At 33.9% G+C, this 26,495-nt stretch overlaps 1 protein-coding gene across 1 annotated transcript in view; it reads right to left on the bottom strand.

Moving 5' to 3' along the window:
• The window catches only part of LOC114124492 (zinc metalloproteinase nas-14-like), a 53,582-nt gene that overhangs the window by 15,396 nt on the left and 11,691 nt on the right, over positions 1-26,495 (bottom strand). The window contains exon 2 of the mRNA XM_027987751.2: positions 5,507-5,546. Coding sequence (XP_027843552.2) covers positions 5,507-5,546 — 40 coding nt within the window. The remainder of the gene's footprint in view (positions 1-5,506; positions 5,547-26,495) is intronic.

The following is a 26,495-nucleotide window of genomic DNA, read 5'->3' as shown; positions in this document are numbered from 1 at the left end:
ACCTCGATTTTTTTTTTTTAAGGCCGCCTATAAAGAATTGATTGAATATTTATAGGCGTCGATTCTATAATAACAATTACGTTTATTATCAAAAATATAGCCGATCACTAGCCGCACGTGGTTCGAACCACAACGGCATTCTAATATAATATTAATATTAATTTAATGTACATTCGTAATAAAGACGATGGTAATCGGAAAGAGAATATACGTATTACAATAATATTAATAAACGCGTACCTATCGATTTCCAGGGCGCCAGAGCTAGATTTTTGTGGCCGATTAACACTTAAATGTTTCAAAACACGATGATATTACATTTGATTCGACGACTTATTATCAAGAACACGTTGCGGTACACGTGTACGCCTCGTAATAAATATTACGGAAAACATACCTCCAAATATGAGTTTTTCCTCAACAGATTTCCTGTTAAGTTGACGGAATTTCGTCGTCCCGCAAACACCGTTGTTCGGAACAGAAACGCCGCTGTACCAGCAGTCCAATAGGCCTAAATCGTATCCTTCACAGAGCGAGCACGATTGGCGATAGGATTTATTAATTACTTATTAATAATATAACAGTACGATTGAAATCTATTAAAAGAAATTTTTTTAGGGACTTTTAAACCGAAGGGGGGGGGGGTCAGGTTAAGTTGTTTAGGTCGTCTACGTTAAGTACGGTATAATATAATGACTCTATAAAAGTCACCGAAGACAACTTTCTAGTACAAACTGTACGCGAGTCGTAAAACCGAGCGATTCATTTGAAACTTTGAAAACGGCTCATTACGTTTTCATCGTTTCGGCAGTCGTGGCGTACACGACGTGTGATGGTGCGAAACCGCCCGCCGGATAATACATCATATAATATACCTCTTCGAGTAGACGACCACCGCGCAATAATGATAAATGATAATATATATTAATATTTATTACACTATGAAGTACAACGCATCACCGACCCAATATAGTAACTATCGTAAAAACGCGAGTTTTTAGAGAACCATTAACGAAAGACATGCCTACCTATACACAATATACGGCGGGTAATAGGTATTAAAAATAAATAAATAAATAAATAAAACGAGTGTTTATTGATTGCTTATATTGCGCGCCGAGAAAGAAGCGTCTGGCGGCTTCCAACATAGGATTTCTTTTTTTCTCGCAGAGTTCTCCGTTCTCACACCTATAAAGCGCGGCAGTGAGGGCGGTCTGCAACACCTAAACGTGGCCTGTCGCAATAGTGTTCGCATTTATTACCCGATAATGAGGTCCCGTCAAGATGATTTTTTTTTTTTTTTTTATTATTTTGCTTTCCATTCTCGTTATTTCTCCAAATGTTTATTATCTATTTACTTTTATGACGACGTCGGCGGGGCGCTTAACTGGACGCGCGTGCGTCCGATTTTTCGGCGTATAAAAAATTCACACGGCGGGAAAATTATCGTTCAATATATTACTCATCGGGTTTACCGGCCATTTAAGTGTAGATATACATCATATTATACGCTTATACTGTATCGTGTTAGTCGCACGTTACGTCGTTTTTACTTCTTCGAAACTCCGCTTTTTACGATTATTTACATAATTTTATTATTTTTCTATACACATTATATTATTGTATATTATCGTGATGCGGATAAACAAAGTGCGGCCCGTCGTAATAGCGACCGGACGTATTAACGTGAATTATCGATCGCCACCACGTCACTATATTATGTATTATAATATTTTTTATCGACATTGTATGCGCAACCGAATAAGATTTTTTTTTACTATATGCATGGGGGCCGATATCAACGATGACGTCCTGTAGAGTGCGTATAATGTATGACGCTATGTCGTAAAAATGTTTTTTTTTTCGGAACCATCAGACGTTTTCTAGCACTCGAAAATATGTCTAAACGCTTGTCCGATGTTTAATAGTAATATATTATATTATATAGTGTGTAAATTTACACGATATACTTGAAATTCTTCGTGTTCGTTTAATTTAGAAAAGATTATAGGTTCCGAAAGTGTAGAAAAAAAACTACATAAAACTACATGGTAGTTTAACTAGTGGCACTAATAATGGTATAAATATGATCAAATGTGTGAACTCGGCCAATCGGCACCGATATTAAACTGGTTTTTGAAATGAATCTCTATATATCTACACGCATTGAATTCGTTTCGGCCCAGTCTATAATAAAAACGGTTTTCTAGTCATCCAAACTGTACGATAACAATTTTTAGAAAAAAAAAATAATAATTTAACGCCCGACACCATTAATAACGATTTATGTTTGTTTTTACGACTGTGTATACACGCAGAAAGTACTTATTCGAGAATATTTCCGATCGGATAAACAAACATTTAATTATTATTGGACCATAGCGACAGTCGCGATTTATTGTAATGTATACTATATTTCCGGTTCGTTTTAATTATTTTAACCGATAAAATATATAATAACATAATAGATGCGTGTCGTTCATTTGCATAGACTCCGTGGCAGGTATAAGATAATATGTATAATATATAGTATACAATTGTAGGTGTCGGCTATTTTTATTGCCGTGCGCTTGATAAAAAAAAAAATAATAAAAAATAAAACTGCTAATGGGTATCGTATTTCAAATGTCAATAATATATTTTAGAAACCAGAAAACATATGCACAGTATTGACAGATTAAATTTGAGAAGTCGTCTGGCGCATATAACATATACATATTGTGTATCTACACGGCTATACATATGCTCAACAGGTTGATTATCAAAACATTAAAATAATAATAAGTATTCAAAATTGTCAATCAAGCTATTGACGACATAAAGCGGATGGCCGTTGATCAGTTTCTACTGTCAGGTACTTTAATAAATAATAATATCTGGTCGGTGAAAACTTACGGCTGATATACTACCCATCGTTTGACATTTGGCCGCAGTTAAAAAGCATTCTTCATCAATCGATACTAATTTACGTTAATCGAAATTATGTCCGTCAATTGAACGCGACAACTACGTAATAGCTACAACGTAACTACAATATAATGATATGTCGTCTTGGTTTTAATATATATTTTACCATACAAAGCGTACGTGCATTATTAGTGCATGTAAATTGTACTATCATGTACCTACTCGAGTTCCAGAAATATTATAAACAACGATATTATAGAAAAACAACATCGACGTGATTTCTTTTTGTATGTATGTAAATAGATACTATTAATGTAGATGATGCATCACAACAATAATGTTACTATTAATAGATGGAATGAAGTTCAATCAAAATTTGTTGTAACTGCGATTAGAGCAAATACTAACAAAATGTGCATTATAATTTATTTTTCACGTTACCCATTATTTTATAATTTTTTTTTTAATTATTCTTATGGTTTATCATTTAATAATTTATTATTGTTTTTTTTGTTGGAAAATGTCTAGTGGTTGTGATTACTTTTAGCTCAATGAGTATTTTTTCCAATAAATGTTGATTTTTAATATTTAAGTGAATGATATTTGATATTTTTTCTAGAAATAAATTATTATAATATCATTGTTATCTATAGTACTATTAATTAAAATACCAATAGAAAAAAAGCATAAGTCTGTGTGGGGACAGACGGAGGATAAATCTTTATGTATTTTTGACAGGTATATGTCTTATGGCTGGGGGTCATTCTGTTAATTTGTGCGACACCGAGAATGTTACCAGTCGAGACGGTGATTGTTAATAGCAACTGGTTGTTATAGCAACCGGTTGCTATGTCAAAATGTATAAAAAAAATAATAACAAAAAAAAAAATATATTATATTCGTGTTGCGCCTTAGTGACGGCAGAAAATTTTATGTCGGTCGGATTCTTGCCATTTCACACCTCTGGTTTACGTTTTAGTACTGTAGAGATATAGTACTCTATACAATATTAATAAAAATAAATATAAAGATTTATCAATAATATTACATATTGTTTTTATTGATTTAAATAGAACACTATTTAAGTATGTATTAAATCAATATATATATATTATATAATTATATTATAACTATATAATATAGTTATATAATATTATTATAGTCATCTAGCTGACCCCGTGCACTTCGTTGCCCGTTAAAAATGCAAATTCTATATAATATGATTCGAATTTTGATTAATTTGTTATTTACTATTCGGTTTAACGGTGTTCAAAACTTAGACATTTTCATTGACTGTTTTGATTCTCAAAAATCTTGTGAAAGCACCACTTTAATATACAAATTTTGTAAAATGCTTTCTTATTACACACTAAATTTGTGATACGATTTTACGAATGTACCGTGTAAATTGTAAGCATCGATCTATCATTGTTCAGGCTCTACGTTTATCAGTCAGTGAGTTACTCAAGTCATAATATTATAGTCATTCTGCTTACCGTTGCCGTGAGACTCTTATGATTATGAGAGCAGTATAATATCATGTAGGCAATCCACACGTAGTGGATTGCGGACCCCGCGAGATGTGTATAAGAAGTTTATAATTTCTAACACTTAAGTTTCAAAGTTATGTCATTTTTTTTTTACTACAGTGGGTAAAATACAATAATGTGCCATCTCGTGGTTTTTGTATTGTTGCCTGTTGGTAAAACAATAAAACTTAGTATAACTTGTTATGTTAGTCTATTGCTGTGAATTTGAAATTTACTGTGACAACGAATCATCAGTTCCAGAATATTATCGGCGCTCGCCACATATTATTAATAATAAATATTGAAAAAAAAACTATTCTATTTTTTAAGTTGGACCATATTATTAAATGGTTACCAAATTTTATCAAAATCCGTAATCATTATATTAATTTTATATATTACCATAGCAACCACAAATAATAAATATTATTCTCAAATCTTATAACCCCCATAGCAACCATTTATAAACAAAAATTTCTATCGTAAATCTCAATATTCCTGTTTGAGCACATATTATTAATAATAAATATTGAAAAAAAAACTATCCTATCTTTTAAGTTGGACCAAATTACACGCGTTGTAAAAAATTTCATCAAAATCGGTTAAGTGGTTTAGGAGTCCATTGAGGACAAACATTGTGACACGAGATTTATATATATTAAGATATATATATAATAACGAATAATTAAAAAGTTTATTATTCGTAGTAGTATTATTGAATATTAATATATTTTAAATTGTATCTAGAAAATATATAGGTATATTCTTACAAATGTTTTGGTTCTTAATTTATATTTTTACAAATTTTAATACATACGTAATAAACGTGTGCATATTGAACAGTTTTATGGTGTATAAGTGTATTAAACAGTAGATCAAGTTAATCCAATGCCTAACCCAATACTTGACTAACGTCAAATACCCGTAATTAGTTTTCTAATTTAATTTTGACGTAATAATAAATTGTTATATCACGTCATAGGATTATTAACTATTATATGAATATATATACTTATACATATTATAACGATGTAACTACGATAAAAAAAAACAAAACGTGCGCTACTCACCATTAATAGAACGAAAGCACTCTGGATTATTTTTGTTAACCTGAAACGAAAAATAAAACTAATTAATAAAACGTCAGTGGTTGATACTTGATAGTGGATCGTGATGTACGTATATTATACAAGTATTACACAATACCTTATAACAACATTAAAAAAATATTAAATATTATTATTGATTTTGTATTAAATCATATAATCGTTATCAATTATATACATTTCGATGCGAAATCGATCGAAATCCCTTGGTACAGTTCCGTATAGACGCACCAACAATTTCGCCGGCGTTTCGTTTAGGCAAAACATGCACCATAAACGACTTGATGTGAATTCATTTGGCATGCGTTTAGACTTTAGGCGAATACGGGGAGGAAATTTCTTTACCTATTCTTTTTTTTTTTTTTTTTTAATCACGTTTTTATTATATTCGACGCACACGTACACCCATCAGTTCTTTACTGGATTCGATTGTAGTAGTAGTAGTAGGAGTAAAATTTATTATTCAATTATTATTCCGCAATATATTTTAATGCTTCGGATGTGCTGCCTGTATTACCTACCAATATAATACTATCGAATCGTTGTGTTCAATAGAGACTAGTTCTCCGCGATTAACTAAAAATATGTTCATCCTTCCGCTCAGAATCTAAAATATAGCCACGAGAAAATAACAAAATCGCCACGACGCGTTGCTTATTACCGCGTGACAAAAATTTAGAATAGAAACCGGTTGTTATTTAATAACTCATTATACGCAAACAGTTTTAATGAAATAAATCATCATGAAATTTATGTAAAAGTGAAAATATTAAAACATATGAATAATACGTCACTTGATTTATTAAAATCACTTGTCACTTAATGACCATAGGTGTACAAACGGGTTTACTACCTTATAAAATAATCAGTACACAATATGTAGTATATTATACTATAATTACGTATAAAATGTTTAGGTAATAAAATGTGTTCGCGAGGCGGTTTTAACGTTGGATATAATATTATAATAATACGTATGACGAGTAAGATAATGCTTCTTCACAATACGATTATTCGTATTGCTTTTATTCGGTAGGCACTAAACGGTCGGTGCTACTAATAAAAAAAACCTCTTTCTATATACTGTTGCAGTCTTTTTTTTTTAGTGATTTTCCTCGTCTAGATATTGATATTGTATAGAAGTCGACCATGTGCGATGTGTATAATACAAACGTATTATTATATATTTATAATGAATTAGGCACGAAAAATAAATATACTGCAGACAACTACAGCTGGTACGCGATGTTATTTATAATGAACGTCGTCGTAGAAATCGATTAAAATATTCGATAGCCGAAAGCTCGAGGCCGTTTTAGGTTTTTACATATTATAATACACACATACCGGCGCGAATAGGATAAACGCGTGTGGGATTCGAAATATTTTTTACTCGCGCAAACGGTTGTCGTACGTATTATATTATTATTATGGGCGTAATACGTTTATATGTATATATATATATTAATACAATACGCGCATTGTGTTATTATACACACTCACACACACATCAGAATATAATAATATTATACGCGTAAACGGCACCTATGTGACCTATGTATGTGTGTGTGTGAGTGTAATGCTAACGCCGTTCGAACAATCGAATAATACGTATACATATAGTCTCACGGGGGACATATGGCGAAAAGAAACAAAAAATCTAAGAGAAAAAAAACCACCTGATTTATCGTTTGAGTTTCGTTTTTCGGCAGCCGAGACTTCCCACGGCGGTCTCTGGTACAATATAATATTATATATTATTATTATTATGTTCACCGACGGACACCTCGACACCCATTCCACTCTGTCCGTCAAGTGCGTTTTTCGGCCCGGATGGCGCCAGCGTTTAGCATAATTTTTATTACTATTGTATTGGGTTTTTTAACCCACAATTCATTGAGAATTAATAGATATACCGTTTTTTGACTATTCAGCTATAATACTAACTTAATAATAATACCTAATCTATCATCTAAATTCCGCATACGATGGACGACACAGAATTAACTACACTCCATCAAACCAATCGTCGCAGACTCATTAACTATATTTGTAATACCTACAACGTAGTTATTTTAACAGTCTAGAAATTACAAAAACTTAATACGTTTAAAGACTATAAAAATAGGGAGTAGGGACCAGATCTAGGACATTAATATCATCAAAATGTTTCGCATCTTGATGCACTTACACAAAAACTAGATCATTATAATATCGTCTATTGTAATAGACGAAATCATTTTTCTCAATTGAAACATTTTTGATTTTCTTACTAAATTGTTCACTTATTAATTATTATACAAAGTTAATACAAAAACACCCTAAAATTAGTTTAAACATTTAAATTAAATTAAATTTAAAGTTTTTAAATTCGATCACAATGTCAGATAAAATATAAACATTTTATAATACGCTGTATAGAACGTCTGTAAAAATAGAATAATTACATCAATAAAACGTTGAAATCGTATGAAATATTTACGTATAATATAATAACTATTGGTGTCTAACGCTTAACACGATACACCGGAAGACACAATAAAAAACCCAAAAACTATTCGTTTACAAATAAATAATAATTTATTGAGCTCGCGTGTCTTCTCGTCCTAATTAAGCGATTACATGCGTGTTTATCGACGGTAAATTAGCGTTTTCACGTGGTTTGATTGTAACCTCACATCCATATAAATTATAAAAGTCCACGTGTACATACCTACAACTATGTAATGCGCCGCCTTGAAATGATATTTTTTTTCGATACGTTTTTATGTTGTGATAGATAAATTCATTACTACAGTTGCAGCATAATTATATGTCGCAGAAAACAACAAAAAATGTAAAAAATATTCGGTCTGTGTACGTATATTAGGTTATTTAGGTGCTATGCTGGTTTTAATTCTATTTAAATTACAATAAATTATTCGTGTGTATTCCCCGACGTATATATTTATATATATATATATATATAATAATACCATATTATATATACATTAAAAAACTATTAATATTTTGAAACGCAGCCAATGTGTAGGAAAATAATAATATTATATATACTGATAGAACCGTAAAAAATCGTTACAAATATTGCAGTGGCCAAACAGAATAAATAATGAATAAAATATCAAAGTGATCAACCAGTACCGCTTGTGGTGCGCAATGACTTCCTCATTGAAAAAAAAATACAACGATACAAATATCTATAAAAAATAATCACGAAAACAAAAAATAAATTACGATGTTTTTGCGAACCCCATTCCCGTCATTTACTCTATGTATTGTGATGAGAGATAATAAAATATTATTATATCTAAAGCCGCGGCCAAATATCTAGTTAATAAAATAATAAATGCTAATCTAAATTTATTAGTATTATTAAAACTACATAATATATAACATTATTAAAAAAAAACTTGTAAGTACATAACTTATAGCTGTATAGCTTATATGCATCCAACGTTTATTTCAGACCAATAAAATAAATTAAATAATTAATTCACAGTTAAAAATTATATTATTTATGATAGATATTATTGTTATTTTTATTTTTTTATAAATTATCCTGATAGACATTATGAAATACCTTGCAATATTTAAAAAAAACTACCTATAGGCATCTTTTATGTTCATTTTAATCGTTATTATAATATTATATTTACCTAATATTAAATGTTGTGAAATAGCTGGTCAATTGTTATAGAATACAGAATACTGTAATTGCATGAGTCGAAAATATTTTTCTAAAAAGTATTGAAATCAATATTTCTGAATCATAAATGAAATACGTAGGTACAACACTTTACATAAATTATGTGGGGGGGGGCATTTATGAACACGGCTCTACGGTTATAGTATTGTATGTACGTGTAAGTGTTGTACGTCGATATCAGATATTATAATATTATCGTCCGTTCGGGTGGTCGTTGTTATGATTTAGTCCGCGAAAGACTAGCATAAACCTAAATCTACACACACACAATCACGTACGTATTTCATAATCGAAAACAAGGAGCGCACGCCGCGAGCGTAAATCGTTTTTACGGTCTGAAACTACCGAGTAAAAATTATAATCGTGTGCGGTATAGTAATAGGATGCATGTGTGAGGCCGATTAAGAAAATATAACAAATCAAAAAAAAAAAAAAAAAATGACGAAGCCAAGCGGATCACGTGCAGGCGACTGCCACTGAACCGCGAAAATAATATGCTTCACGCTTGTTAGCAAATTCCCGATAACCACACGAACAACGAGCTGACGTTTCGCGCACAGCCATTTCCACGTATTACGTGTATCATATGTTACCGCCAAATCGGTACACGTAAGAAACTTTTCAACTTTTTCATAGTATACTTAAACTAGTTAAACTATGAAATCAGATCGTATTTTCAAACACTGATCAAGTGCGGTCTGCTTTAACCAACCATATAGGATGTGACTAATCGAAAAGCATGAACCTTTTAATTTGTATTGGGGCCTTATACGTATAAATGTACTTAAAGGGGCGCATTGAAAACTGTTGTGCAAGAAGTCCGATCGATCACGGGCCACTGCGAAACTGGTTTTTGTTATGTAGTAGCACTACAGCAGATAAAATTATTGGTAATTTATTAATTATTACGTTATTGTAATATATGTTATATAGGTACTTGATTCGACTACAATACGAGTAACCCGGGTCCGCGGAAACGGCTAACGCCTGCACCACAATTTATTACGTTAGGTACTGCTGTTTGGATTTGCAATCTCTGGACACCGACACACCATGTGTACACAATTTCGCCCGAAAATTCGACATGCGGTCGATTGCGATAGCGTAATAATATTTTACATTAGGCATACGCTCGTTATGTAGGTAGTTGTCGTCCGGGTACCTATATAGCTACGTTTCCCTGTCAGAATTATCACGCCGCGGCTCGCATTCCTCTCGACGCGCACATAACATTATAATAATAATATTATATTAGGTGTATTATACCTATACCACGTGAATTTATGACACAAACATAATTAATATCGGTTCAACGGGTTCCCCCGCGGGTCGCCGCCACGTACCCCCTGACCCGGCACCGTCGCCGTAAACCGTTCGGAGTGTGTCGATAATGAAAACTACCTGTACTAAATGAAAAAATATATATATATATATAAACGTTTAAAAAAATCGATATACCAAACGGGGGATCGGAAGAGGAGAAGAAGAACAAGACGACGAAGGAGATGTGAACGTAGACGGAGAAGGAACCGCGGTGCTCGAGAGATTATGGGAATCGATAAAGAACTGCGGCGGCGGCGCTACAACAGGTTTTTAATCTACTCTGATAGATCCATTATAAAATGCTTTAACACGGTGTGAAATGAAAGCTTGTCGTCGAGTTAATAATACAGCAGCGCTCTTACGGGCCGGCGCGATTCGAATTCGTATACATATTATTATAACGTATACTACACAGGTATAATGTGTAATGCGTGCTCGTGTCGTATCCATACACGCGTATATATTATAATGTGTTATGACTTATATTACGGTATACTTACAAGGTATAAACGACGCGCGAGCACATGCGCCAGCCACGTGCACTGCAGCGAGCCGGTCAAAAGTGTAATAATATTTTTTTTTTTTTTTTTAACGCGCATGTATCTTACCCGTATCGTACAAGACGTTTATTACGTGTACGTATTATAATGTATTGTGTTTTGGATTTTGGACGGTCGTCGTCGTCGTTGTCGTCGTTTTTTTCTCCTCTTCTTTCCGTTTTTTTTTTCGAACCGCGGCCGAGAGCGGCGAGCCTGCCGGAGAGCGAAAGAGATAATGATCGGTTCGCGTTCGTCGGATTAATAACGTATCGATGAAAACGAGTCTGTCAACCGCGGACGGCCGATGGCGGCGGCGGCGGCGGACCAGATGAGAGAGGCAGTGAGAGAGAGAGAGAGAGAGAGATAGAGAGCGAGAGACGGAGAGAAAAAATACCGAAACATGTGTTTATAATAATAATAACCTATTACGGTGTCTTAATGATTTTCAATTATTATTGCCGCGAACCGTACGGGCTAATAAATCGTGATCAATCAAACTATATATTATTATGCACGCGCGTGCGCGCGCTCCCGCTCCCGATCTTTTCGACCGACACCGAACACAGCTCTCGTGTCTTCGTGTGCAACACGGTCTTCGAAACGGCTACGATACACCTCCCGTATAAACGTTATAATAATAATAGTAATAACAACCGTGAACGTATAAATAATATTATTATTTTCGATTCCGTGCACGCGATACCTGAGCACTGCAGCAGCAGTCGACCACGCCGCCGCGTATTATTGTAATAATATAACAATAATATATAAATATATTTATAATAATAAAGTCGACTACCGTTTTCACGTCGTCCAATATGGCGTTTTGCTTTTTTTTGTTGTGTTTTCCACCTTTCCGAACGGCACTCGCTCCGCACGACTCGTGATTGTGTTCTATACCGCCGACGCAATATTTACGGACAATGGACCGAATTTCGTATGATAATAATACATAATATAATATAAGAGTGTACATAAATAATTATATATTCCGAATAAAGTGTCCCTGTCCGTGTCGACCTCACCCTCCCCACCAAGCCGGTCACAATTCCCTTACCGCCGTTACCGCCGCGACATCGTCGTCACGGTCGGACGCCTATAAGAGTTGTGTGATGTCCGTCGATTGCCGCTGCTGGATATAATATGGTCGCCGAGCTGCGAGTGTCCTTATTTTGTTTTTGGAATTCGTGTGTTGCACCTGCACCGCAATTTTTTTCACTCGTACTCCTTTGCTCCCGACTTTATTCACGCCACTATTTTTTTTCTCGCAATAATTTATGTCGATTTACACACGGAATGCGAGCACAATATATGTATTATATGATATTAGATTTAAGGCCACTGGTCGCCACACAATACGATATTGTGATACGACTCGTGTATGAATGTTGACGATAATATTATTGTGGCGATCGGAGAAAGGAAAAAATGTGCATTCATATCGATAAATTAACAGTCGTCGCGGGACTTCATAACCGGACGGCGCGTTGCATATCCCGTGGGTGCGCATTATATTATTTTGTGGTGGTCACTCGGTATTTCTATAATTATTATATATCATATAGATACTTCACGCACCATAGATTTAAGCCGATATATGAATCTCTCAGGACACGACGATGATAATAATATTATTTTATACATTATACGGCAAACTACGTCAAATGTATATATTATACGTGTTCTAGTGGCCGTTAATTTCCCAATGGACTACTGCTTTTATGTCTGTGGACCGTGAACTCGATTGTACAAACATAATTCGGCAGTGGCCCATAGATATTATACTAATAATCCTTTGAAGGGGAAATAGCTGTTTGTCCCCGCATACGTGCGGAGGTCAGGTATCGACAACGTATGTGAACGGATTTAGTTCGTAGTCCCGGACATAATAATAATATAGCGCATCGGATTACATTTTTAATTAAAAAAAAAAAAAATAATAATAATATTAATACGAGTATCATATAGGTACTGTTTGAGAGTCTTCCCGTCACATGACGTTAAAATCTGTTATTTATAGTGTAATGTCATTAATGTATTATACGCACCACATTCAAAGTTTCGGTATCGAAAGGGTGTGCTGCAGGTTAAGTGAACCGTGTTTATTTCTGGGCTGCAAATTAATTATAACCGGTTTGGAGTAATGGAAATTTAAATTAACGTTTTTTTTCATAATCATTATTTTAGTTTGAATAGAACAAAAAACACAGTTTTTTGACTTGTTTACATGAAATACCACTTGACTAGGTACAAAAAAAAAATAAAAAATAAAAAAAATAAATAAATAAATAAAAATAAGAATAACGACAAAATATACAAAACGAACAATATGGTGAGTAATTATCATAATTATTATCATCCATTGTTGAAACGAACCAGCATGTCTAAGAGAAACGCCTTTGAATGGGATTGGCGAGAGCGTTTAGCGATTTCGTTGTGAACTGTTCGTGTATTAAATATATATTGTTAAAACCAGACGGACGTTTATAACTGGAAGTATAGTTATTTTTCATACTTTCGAATTAAGTATTTTGTAAACAACAACAAAAAAAAAAAATCCAAGTCACACCTATGCGACATATGTGACGAACGCTGGTCGCTGAATCAAAAATCAACTATCCGTGGTCAACAAGAGACCTCCTAGTCTTTATACATATTATAGAAAACCTATTACACCTACCAATAAAGTTATAAAGAATAAATACAGTTTTTCAGCTGTGGACGGTGAAAGAGAGTGAAGTCATGTGAATGAATATATTATATATATTATAAAATACTTGAATACGATAAGTATATTATATTATATTATATGTAGATTATCGAACGTCCGACACACCGACGCCGAGCTGTCGATCATCAACGTACCCGGGTAAACTCGCGTATCTTAATATACGATTATTGTCGTCGCCACTAAATTACGGTATTTTTGTCATTAACACCGCTGTATTACAATAATATTATATTTTTATTATAGTCGTTATCTGCCGATTGTTGTTGATTCTTTACTTTTGACGCGGGCGCGTGCGAGTTTACGACGGTTTATATTATCATACAGTAACACTATAATCATGATGATATTATATTATATTGTATAGAGGCACCCACGAGTGCGCATAAAAATTAACTTAACACATAATAATAATAATAATATGTATTACTATTGTTAACAGCTGCAGTTCACCGGGCCGACAGCCGGAAAAATATACCTTGTATGGATTACTTCGTTTGAGCTCCGTTTTCTTCTAGACAGTGCGATTGTTATGCGGATCGGACAGTTTTGTTGTCATTTTCTTGTATTAATTAAAATTTTTTCATTAACATAAGAACTTAACCAGCTGAATTACTTTTATTTTAATGGTTTTATACTTTTATTACGCGTACTTATACCTACATAGTTTTAAATAAAAATAATCTAAAACTATAATTTATGTAATGTTTATTGATAATATATAATTTTATATATCTATAGATTTTTTTGTGTGTTATCCGCGTTCTAATAAAAAAAAAAAAAAAATGATTGACATCTTTTGAACGAGTGAAGTCAATTATATATTTTTTCATATTAACTTTAAAATATCATAACTATTAACTAATTAAATTGATGGAACTTTTAACTTAATGAATGTATTGAATTCATCAACTAATATTAGTTATTATCGTTAACTTCCTAATCTTTGAATGTACCCGCGCGCATGTTTAGATTCATCAATATAATACTGCTATATTTCGATCGAATGGTAAAAAACGCGTACGAAATAATAATACGATTTTTTTTTACACGTCAGGTCCAATAAATTATGTAGTTCAATACGCGTTATCCCACAAAAGTTATCAAAGGCTGTTTTATACAACGACCATCATATTATCGTTATATCTTTACGATTATTATGACACGTTATAAAAATTAAAGATATAGTATATTGTATACCTGCAGTATGCGTTTGATTTTTTTTTTTTTTAATGTAAATAAGGAGATAATACGATTTGTGTGTGTGTGTGCGATAATTGCGTGGTCGGACATCGCACGCGGACGTCACCGCCGCGAGAGTCGTCGAGCGGGGCACGGCTGGCGCCACCGTCCCGTGGCCGGCGATAGCCGCCGCCGCGGAGTTTATTGCCTGGAAAACCTACACGCGCGGGAGAGAGACGACCGCGAAGACGATGTGACGGGAGTAATATAATAATAATATATGATATACGCCCCGCGCATAGACACAAAATATTATACACTCGTTCGTTATGTGCGCGCGTATATATTATTAAATTGTTTTTTTTCTTATTCTTTTGCAAGTTCGTTTTTCTTCCACCATACACGCGCACAATAGACACTTAAAAACACGATAGATCATTATAACGATATGTCGCACAACTGTACAAGTCGACTTGGCGATGTTTAACGTTTGGCGGCGGTGTGTAAGACCACCGCAAATATATTATGGTCTTTAGAATCTAAAGGGCTTGAAACCGATTGAAATAATTTCGGTTTCGATTTCGATTTTCAATACCGGTCATAAGAAATTTCGGTTTTGGTTTCGATTTTGAATTTAATACCGGTATCCAATTTTTTCCGATTTCGTTTTTGATTATGGTTTCGGTTTCGATTTTAAAACGGTTTATACCGGTTTTTGAGATCGGTTTTGAAACCGTTTTCAAGCCCTGCTTTAGATTTACACGGATCTGTCCCGTATGTGTTTCAAATCGTCGGTCGAGAAATATTATATAAAAACCACGGTATAAAACAGAAAAATGGGTTTAGAAATCAGTCGTTGGAAAATTTTGGACGAACTTCATACACTGAGGGTTAACCTAATCTACGTATAAGTAATAATTATTTAAGACATAGTTACCCCCTTTTTATGAGTTTATTACACCCTCCCCGACGTGTTTATTTGTAAATCGACCTGCGATGTCTAAGAAAATAATTATTCCTATATGCACAATAAGCATAGTATAAATAAAACGAAAAAATGTGTACGCGATAGTTGTACAAATTATCATACAAGTACAATATATAAATATAGGTATAATATTCTGTTTTATATTGTAACTTTTATAACACACTTGAAACGTGTCGGCGAAACCGAAGTCCCGACCAACGGCGTACGAGCATTACACAACGATATAATATAAACGGTACATCATATAGTTCAGTATAATAATTACCGTTTAGAAACAACGTAGACTTATGTATAATATGCAGTAACGGTGTAATAAGTATATAGTAGGAAGGTACACATAATATTATTATATATTATACCATCACATTGTGTGCGGGTGTAGAGACATGATAATAATATTATTATGTAGGTAAGGCAGATATTCGAGTAAGACGATAGTCGATATGACAAGTGTGTGTCCGAATTAAGGCGATTACGTTTATTATTATTATTATTTTTTTACCGAAGCCTTTTTATAAACTTGTCGCAAAAATGCTATCACTGCTAGTAACGATCGTTTGCGGTCATAAGACATATTATATAGTGAGCTCGAAATTGTTTTCCACATTCGAATTTAAATTTTCTGGAAAATTATAGAAAACTATATAAAGTATAAATACGTGCATAACAGTTTGTAGTATTATTATAGTATCCGCTGACATACTATTTTTGTTAATAACGATTTATAACCCCTCGTACGAATATTATTTTATTCTACGTAGACTTTGATAGTTTAAAATTTTTATTAATATACCTATTTTTAATATTTAAAAAGAATATTTATAATATTTATATAATATTTTAGCGATTAGCGACCGCTGTCGATCCGACGTCTTTGGTGTGTATTGGCTTCCGTCTTACAGACGTACGATATAACAAATGCATATTGAGAAATTCGATTTGGTAGAGTCAATTCATTGACCTAATATCAAACTTAAAGATAATAATAATATTATCTATGTTTTCATTTGGATTTTGTACGATATTTTAATTTTGTAGCAAGTTACGAGTAATATATAATATTAAAATTTAAAAATAATAAAATATCGTAAAAAACTCTAGTAAAAACACAGATAATATTTTTACCTCAAAGTATGTTATGATAATAGGTTAATACACTGTTATTAAAGGTTATACTATTACACTAAATAGGAACTGCCGAAAATAAATTTGCTGTGTAGTTCGTTTATAATATCGATACATCCAACGAAAAAATTATATGAGATGAAGACCACAACATAATATGCGGGTGTGGCGTTCTTTTAATATTATACTAGTTTTAAGTTTATATAGGCAGTGAATTCGTTGTTTTCAGCTCCCGGCTATGTATTGTTATTATGCGCCAGTAATTTAAATAACCTTCGGCTTTGAATGATCGTCAATCTCCGCCTTACGGCAGATATTTACGAAGAGCACATACTTCTATGTACGAGTAGATATTTACAAAACCCATAATCAACCGATATAGTATATACATATATTTATAATAATATATTATGTAACGTATTATGATACTATTATAGACATGGGATTTGTATCTATATTATACTTTTAATATTTATGCATACCGCGACGCCTAATCAGACCCATTGCATAAATACTTTTATAGCACTTTTTAACGTGACTCGTTTGTGACACCTCCACTAAACGATGTCCGTATATACCTACAGGTACTATATAGGTACCTGAAACAACAGTACCTATATAATATAATATGTTAGATAGATAATAACAATATTTATTTAAACAAATAACAGGCACATTTTTTTCTTCCGGCACTTCAACGAACGCCCCGAGTGGCACGATTCTAATATTGTTTTCAGAAACGAACGTATAATTTTATAGCAGAGATACCTAATCGTTACATTAATTATCCGAGGGCAAATGGTTTTTTTTTTCATTTAATCGCGTCCGTGCCGACACGAGTTTAATACTGTATAGGTACCTAGCGTATCCCACGCGTACGGCGCGAAGTTTAAACAAAACACGGTAATTAAATCTGTTCGATCAATATTTAAATCATCGAACACAATTATTTTTTCTATTATTACGACTGTTGTAGTGTTGTGTACTTGGTTAATTTTTTTTTTTTTTTTAATCGATACACTGTGATGTCCGTTCGGGTTTTTTGTGCTTCTACAGTTCTATACTATGAATATATTATTATATCGAAAAAAACTTACAATATTTTACGTATATAGTGTCGTTTTATAATAATATCAGCGCGTGCTGTCTGGTCGCAGTGAAATTACGCTTTCGATATAATATATTTAATATTTATTCGTCCACCAAATTCTAAACGACCCATTCGTACGGACAACAATGTCGAAGCAGGAAATACTACTGCCGCCGGACAAACCGTTTCGGAGACACTAACGTATTATATTATTTTTTTATTGAAAACCAAACAAAGTACAAAAACCGTCTATAAAATAATATCACTCGTATGTGTGTGTGCGCGTAGGCATTAATAAAACCTTCGAATGTAATCATATATGAGCCGAATACTTGTCGTTGCATTTTATTGGCTTTTGCCCCGGATTATGTGTTACGCGACGTTGGACATTTCTACGACTTCGATCGATTGTGTGTACAACCTACATATAAATACACACATATAATATGTATAATAATAATAAATTAGTATTATTATATCGGACGACAAACGGCGCGATGACGATAAATACCGAGACGATCGAACGCATATTATACCATATTTACATCACGCAACCACACTAGACTCGCGCACACACACACACATAAGTGTAAAGATATAATATTCTATATTATTTTATTCAAAACCGTTTCCACTCTTTAAAAGGAGTTTTAGATATTATTATTATTATTATCATACGACGAGTGGCAGTGTAATTCGAGAATCAATCACGACGATAAGGTGGCCACAGTCGAGTGTCGCCGTGGCCTGTTTGTCTCATAATTCGATTTATTGTTATTATATTGATATATTATAATATTATTATTATTCGTTTCGTAAATCGTTTTGCGTTTATTGACGCAACTGTCTCGTATCAACTATATCCAAGACCATATCTCGGAACGCGTATAATACGGTAGATTATAATATTCATGGTATCGTACTACGCTTTAGGACTTTCCAATGTGCGTATTATTGACACGCGGCGGGGAAATATCGAAGTACTACTAGGAAATTGTTTTTTTTGAAGTATACCTCGCCTACACCCGAACATCGTAATGGTAATCGAAGGTTTGAACTATGAAAATATTACTCGGAATCGTGTATTTTGAACATATTTTATACGATCGTTTAACGTTTGACGTCTACGACGGTATAACACAACTACCGAGGGCCGAGACACCGAGCTGTATAATAATAATACAGTAAATACGTATAACTATAAATCGTTTGTATAATAATATATACTTTGAATTTTGATAAAGTAACTTTGATAGAAATTGATGGAATTAAAATGCAGACGCGAATTCGATTGGGTTTTTCGCAGAATTCAGACACGAAAATGGCACTATTTTTCAGAAAAAAAAATATTTTTATCTGTACACTGCCGTCGGACGTGCTATACGTCGCGCTACCGGGAGAAGTGTTCGACGGCATTGCACTCAGGTGTCGTTATGAAAATATTCGTATCGTATTCATAATTTATGTGTAAACGTTTATTATAGCGTAGACGAAATAAAAGTCGTTATCATTATATTGTTATTAATTATTATGATTATATCAACAAGTGCGCTTATCGGTTTTGACCGCGAAACGTGTGCGTATATAACCTATTATATTGTGTATTGTACAACCACGTTACCTATAGTAAGAGTGACGATATATGTAGGTACATTTTAATGTCCTCGCAATATATAGGGCAAAATCGTTACAAAACAATCTCGAGTGCACCGAGTATTACCTAATGCATATTATTAAGTTAAATAGGTACCTATATATCATAATTTATATATAGTTGCGTGTAACGTTTTGAGCACATCGACCCTGCCGCGGATGGCAATCGTACAAATTGTATGTACAATATTGGTGTTTCGATTTCGTACAAATTTAGACGAGGTAAAACCTAAAACTTAACCTAACCCAACGCGTCATTTCCGTCAGAACTCTGTAAACAATTAACAAATATACCTCTATAGGTATTGAAGTCGAGATGAATTTTCGTAAAAATCGTGAGTGGTTATACACATTGTAATCGTACGAAAGCAGGGTGATTTCGATTTGAACGGTCCTCGACGATCGGCAGCCGTTTGCTCCTCGACGATGATTCCGACATCATTTTCCGCACGAAATCCACGAGAAACGCGCGGTGGTACCGACGTGAAATCGCACGACCGTTTGTGAGTCATCGCAAAACCCCCCAGCCCCGAGTCGTTGTTTCGCACACATCGATCGTTTTTTTCTCAACGCCAATCGGGCGTATACGCGCGACATACCACTCGTGGTATATAAACCTATTAATCGGTATAATGTACGGATCGCGGATGTCGCCGGGAAACTCGTAGACCTTCCGATAGGGACGCGATGCGTTAAAACCGGTCGCCCCGCTGGTTGGGCGTTATGGCTGAATCGCTCGGCACGTCCATTGGTGGTGGTCTTTGGTGACTGTCCGTTACGCGTACATAAAACGTAATATAATTATATACACAATATATACTTTTACCAAGTCGGCGTGTGTGTGTCTCGTAGATACGCAGTGCGATAGCCCGGAGGCGGAATTAAGTTTTTCCGGCGACCGTGAGATACGAACCTAAATGGTATATAGTATCGCGCGCACGGCAGCCGGTTCGGCGAGTCAAACGAGCGGCCGCGTCGTTATTATTACTATTATTTTAATTAAGTTATACACGTGTGTTTGCATTACATTGGAAATGACACACCGCCGCGGATTCATTTTGTTTTTATTTTTTCCCGATCGACTTGTGTAATTGTTTCTGCCAAATTAACATAAATTAATATAAATCACTACACGCGTCGATACAACCATTATAACACGCGTTTACATATTATTATATTATGTATCTCGTGAAAAGTGTAATGGTCGTGTAGGTACCTACATACAATTTATACTTTTTCTGTGTTTGGTATCGTTCTCTTTTTTACCTGCAGACGCTATATAGGTATACACACCGGGTTAGGTTACAGACACTTTTAAAATCGTCATTTTTGTTTGTTATTAGAAAAATGTTAACCGAAATTTACAAAATAATAATATCGATGTTGTACGATTAGTTTCCTAAACGAGTTGACGAATGATTTAAGCTCGAGGTATAGAAAATTGATAATAAAACATATCTTTTGTCGACTTGTGTCACATCAATAATTTTCAAAGCGTAATTTTTGCTTATACAGCTATACGCGGGACTATTCACGAGAGATCAATGATAAATCGATTGGGGCTGTCAACAGATTAATTAAAAAAGATAAAAAATATAATTCAAAATAAAAACCTTTCATTCAATATTTATAATATTTTTTTCTATGTCCAAGAAATATTGTCCCACCTCGCGTATTTATGTATAAACGACGATATTCAAACGCGCGGAGTGGACGTTTACATTAAATTAAATCATATTGAACTAAAAAAAAAAAAAAAACAAAGGCAGTACCTACGTCAAGTTAAAAAGTTAAAATTAAATATAGTACTTTCAGACGTCAACATCCGGTCCGCGTACGTCTAAAATATACCTAAGTGATAATTATACGATAATGTTATGCCAAATAATTTCTACGTGTAAACAACGTTTAAATTTGTTTTGTTTGTGACAGTTTTACTCGCGTTTGCGTAAGTACCTTTGTTATGTGTATCGTGTTCTCAATACGGCATTACAATGCATAATATAATATCCAATATTTATATTATATTGTCGTGTTTTATAATAATGTATAAAGCATTCCGCATAATCTATTGGGAACGGACGTCACATATAATTAGACAGTCGGTCGATATTCTAACAACAGCGAAACACAATAGTAGTATTACTATACCCACCGCGAACACCTATGTAAATAAATATAGGTATAATATACATGCCGTAATCCGCAATACATGCATGATTGCTCGAACACAAGCAGTGTAATACGTTTGTCGTAGATCCGTCGACGACGTCTACCGTGGTCGTTAAATGTGACATATTATTATTATTATTATTATTATTGTCACTATTACCATAATATAATAAATACGTATTATTATCTATTTATTGACTAATTGGGCGATTGTTGGAAAATCGTAAAAATATGGACAGGTCGTGTTATAATAACTGATACCAGCTGTCGAATAATATAATATATTGTATCTATACATACGCATCGTGTTAGATTATGATTTGGATAAAAGGTTTTTTTTATTTTGAAAAACGATTACGTCGAGAGTTGTTATTAATCTATTGAGCTTACAACGATTATACGCAATATAACGGAATCCGTATTAATACAATTTAAGCGTGTAACACATAAACGCGGCATTAAAAAATGCGTACAATCAAATGGTATAAAATGTACATGGGTAATAGCGTTATTTGAGTGTTCTTATTTTATTATGATGAACTGACGAGATGATAAAAATCAGATTCTAATCGAATAGTAATAATCAGAAGAAGAGAGTGAACACCGTGTCGTTAAAACAGTTATCCATCGTCGGATTTTAAATTTTAATGTTTAAAAAACTAAAAGCCGTTTAAGAAGTGAGCAGTGTTTTGATAACACCGCTATACGTGTAAATCGAACATAAAAAAAAATATATACGATACGATGGTTATAAATTATGACGGTAAGACGCGCGTGTATAGTCATTCGATGTGCCTCGAGCGAAAAATGTTTAATAAAAGTTTAAACACAGTGACTATAATATAGGTAATAACAATAAAATAATCAATAATTATACCGACTGTTAACAAAACGTTTGACATCTCAAGTAAATCTCAACGACGATATTATAATATAAAACGCAGATGAGTTACGACCGAGATTGGCGCGTGAATATAATAAAATGCTTTATCGGAACGTCGGTCAGACCGAGGCGGCGGCGAGTGTCAATAATAATATATATTATATATTTAATAGTATAGTGTGCAGCGCGTGTTTGTGTGTGACGCCGCATTTTCCGACTTCTAAAATACGTATTATTGCAGTAAAAACAATATATTTAATCGTCGAAACGCGTTAAATATAATAACAATACGGTAAGAACGATAACAGCTAACCACTCTATTATTCGACGTGTTATAAGACTAAATAATATTTTATAACATTTTATGATAATGTGCAATCTCGGAGAGATCTCATACGACGAGTGTGTGTGTGTGTCGGTACGCCGCGTACATGATCTAACCGTGTAATACGCCAAGACGCGCTTTAGCACGGATTCAATTATCCCGACATAATATTATTACCGTGTATTGTTACCTATATATAATATATATATGTATAGATGTACGGAGGCAAGTCGGACGACGATTATCGACACCGCGGAGGAGGTCTAAGTCGTCTCTAGAAAACTATACGTCGTATATTGTTCCCCCATATTCGTATATTATTATTATTATAGATGTAAATTTTTATAAATTCATTGTATAGGTATAATGTTATATATTATCATACGACGGCAGTTGGCCGAGCGGATGAAAAGCACATCGCACGATTTAATATGATATATCGTTTTTAGCCAAGTCGCGATAGCACGCCGCACTACACGACTATCTATATAGTAATAATCGTAATATCATTTTGGCAATAAAAATCTAAACTATATAATCGTTAACGGTCTACAAAATAGGCATCGTTGTAGAATACATATTCAACGGACGACAGTTTGGCTGGTTGCTTTTATCACATACATATATAATATATATATAATAATATTACAGACTCGCGGACGCGGGACGACGCACTATATAGTATAATATGGATTCGTCGATGTCGGTAATAACACGACGAATGGTTAAGACGGAGTATTTGTGAGAAATTTGCAGTCTGCATCGCGTCGATAACCTAATCGCCCTAGACTAGAAAATAATAACTTTTGTGCGGTGTTCGAAATAACTTTACGCTTTCCGAGCCATCTCGATATTATATTTTATGAACGATTTATAATTTACATCCGTGAGAGTACGTCAGATAAAAACTTTTGACTTCTCGAAATTCACCGCTCGACGTCTTTTGCAGACCATTCTTTGGTAAGTAATCTATAAGTATTGTAAGCACAAAATCAAAATATCGATATGTAGTGTATTTGATGGTGATAATATAACTGATGTCATGTATTCGCGTTAAATTTTCAGGGCGATCCCCATAAAGACGTATATTTTTGGTGTACGCACATTTCGTATAATTAGACGAGCATTTGTTTAGATCATAATAATTTGTGTTGTTTATCACAAAAAAGTGCTATGTATAATAATATAATTTATAGAGTTATAAAATTTGCCGTTTACTCGATAGATGTATAATCATGATGTATTATAATAAAATTAATTTAAAATATCATAATACTTAAATATTACATTAACAATCGTTAACGAGGGTGAATGCTGATCTCGGCACCACAGAAATACGTATGAATCTTAATATTGTCTCTCTATACAAATTATAAATGTACTTACACATAGATATTATATAACATGTACTATATTTATGCATCCTAACAAATCGTACACATATTATGACGGCTTTATATAATATTATTTCCAATTTTTTCATACAAAAGTTTTGACGAGACAAACACACACACACGAACGCTATAAACAATTTGTTCAGAAGTAATCTTATCCTATGGCATCATAGATTTTCGCCATTTGATTCACTGCGACGATTTTGCAAGTGGACCGTCTGGGGTTGCAATAAAGAACCAGTCGCCACTATACCGATGCCGACACCGGTTTACGTACGTTATTATTATAATGAATCGAGATGGTCGAGCCGAGATTATCCGTTTGTGTTTAGTTTATTTTTTTATGGGACTACTTCTTCTCCCCTCAACCCCACTATTGGATTGCGATCCGGATAAACAATAAAAATGTAATAATAACACCGCCACCCGCGAATGTGGACAGTGCAGGCGATTTATATTGTCGTATTTAGGTTCGCGCGCTCGGGGGATTAATGGTTAGAATGGTTAGATAATATATATTAATAATAATAGTATGAAACGGTTTTCAAAAACGCATTGTATAGAAACTCAAAATCTAAAGGACAGACGCTTATTGCGACACACGCGCGCTAGTGCGCGACCCGTATACAGTGGTCGTGTAGGTATAATAATATAATAGTTGTATATAGTTTTCTGTGTTTCTGTCGTGTCTTTTGTGCGATGCGTTTGAATTTGCGTTTTTTTTTTTCAAAACGCGAAGGATCGTTTTTCACCGGATGGTGAAAGGGTTGCCCGCGACGGCCAATTTAAATTGTAAATCGGCCGGTACGACAATAAAGAGGGAGAGGCGAAAACTGTACACACACACACACACACACACATAAATATATATATATAATATACTACAGCAGGAGTCGCTGTGCACCTTCGTTTTGGGGTGTGCGCGGTTTGGACGGGTAGCCGAAAGGTGGAATTATACATTATTATATTATTAATATTATTACTTTTCAACGCACGTCGAAAACCGATGCGCGCACGTACATTATGATATTATATTGTGTTTTAACGAATGCGTAAATCACACCACCGCGTGCTGATGTATTGTATGCTCGTAAAGGGTTGAAATGTATACATATTATATTATAATATCGTTTGGACGACGGACGCATTTTTTTCAGAGAGGTGGAGGGTAACTCGCGTGCTCGGGAGAACACCAAAGGGGCATTCTAATTCGAATATCGTATTGCCCGTCGCGTACACCACGAAACCGTTTTTTTTTATATATACATATATATTATATCATAAAGGTAACCTGATTTGGCCACCGACATTTTTTTTTAAACGCGTTGTGATTTTTGTAATTTGAAAGGACTTAAAGTATTACGACGGACGTTTGAAACGCTGTAAATGTCCCGTTAATGATTCATTACCCTGCAACGTATCCGCTCCCGTGTCGGTCCAGCCGAAGCAGTAAATCGATGAGGGAAAGATTTCGAAGACTTATAAATAACATTTAAAGAAGCAGCATGGTGCATTTAAGAATTTTATGGGATATTTAGTCATTTTTTTTGTACAATCTTGCTGTAAACTATACAGCAGCAACGTACTCGTTTTATCGGCGATCTGGCGATTCGGTGGCGAAGGTACTATATATTATATGGCGTAACCCGAAAAATAAATTTTAAGTTAACAAAAATTAGTTAGCATATAATATACGTATAAAATATAAAATAATAAATTATATTGTAATTTGTATTTATTTATGTTTTTTCTACGTATCTCACGCGTTCGAAGAGACCGAGAAAAATAATAATAAAAGAAAAAACAATGGGTCCGTCGCGTTTTACCCGCTACGTGCATATACGT

The sequence above is a fragment of the Aphis gossypii genome, chromosome X, assembly GCF_020184175.1.
Source record: "Aphis gossypii isolate Hap1 chromosome X, ASM2018417v2, whole genome shotgun sequence".
NCBI lineage: Eukaryota > Metazoa > Arthropoda > Insecta > Hemiptera > Aphididae > Aphis > Aphis gossypii.
Note: the sequence above shows the minus strand (reverse complement) of the source record. Positions and strands in the feature narration are given on the sequence as shown.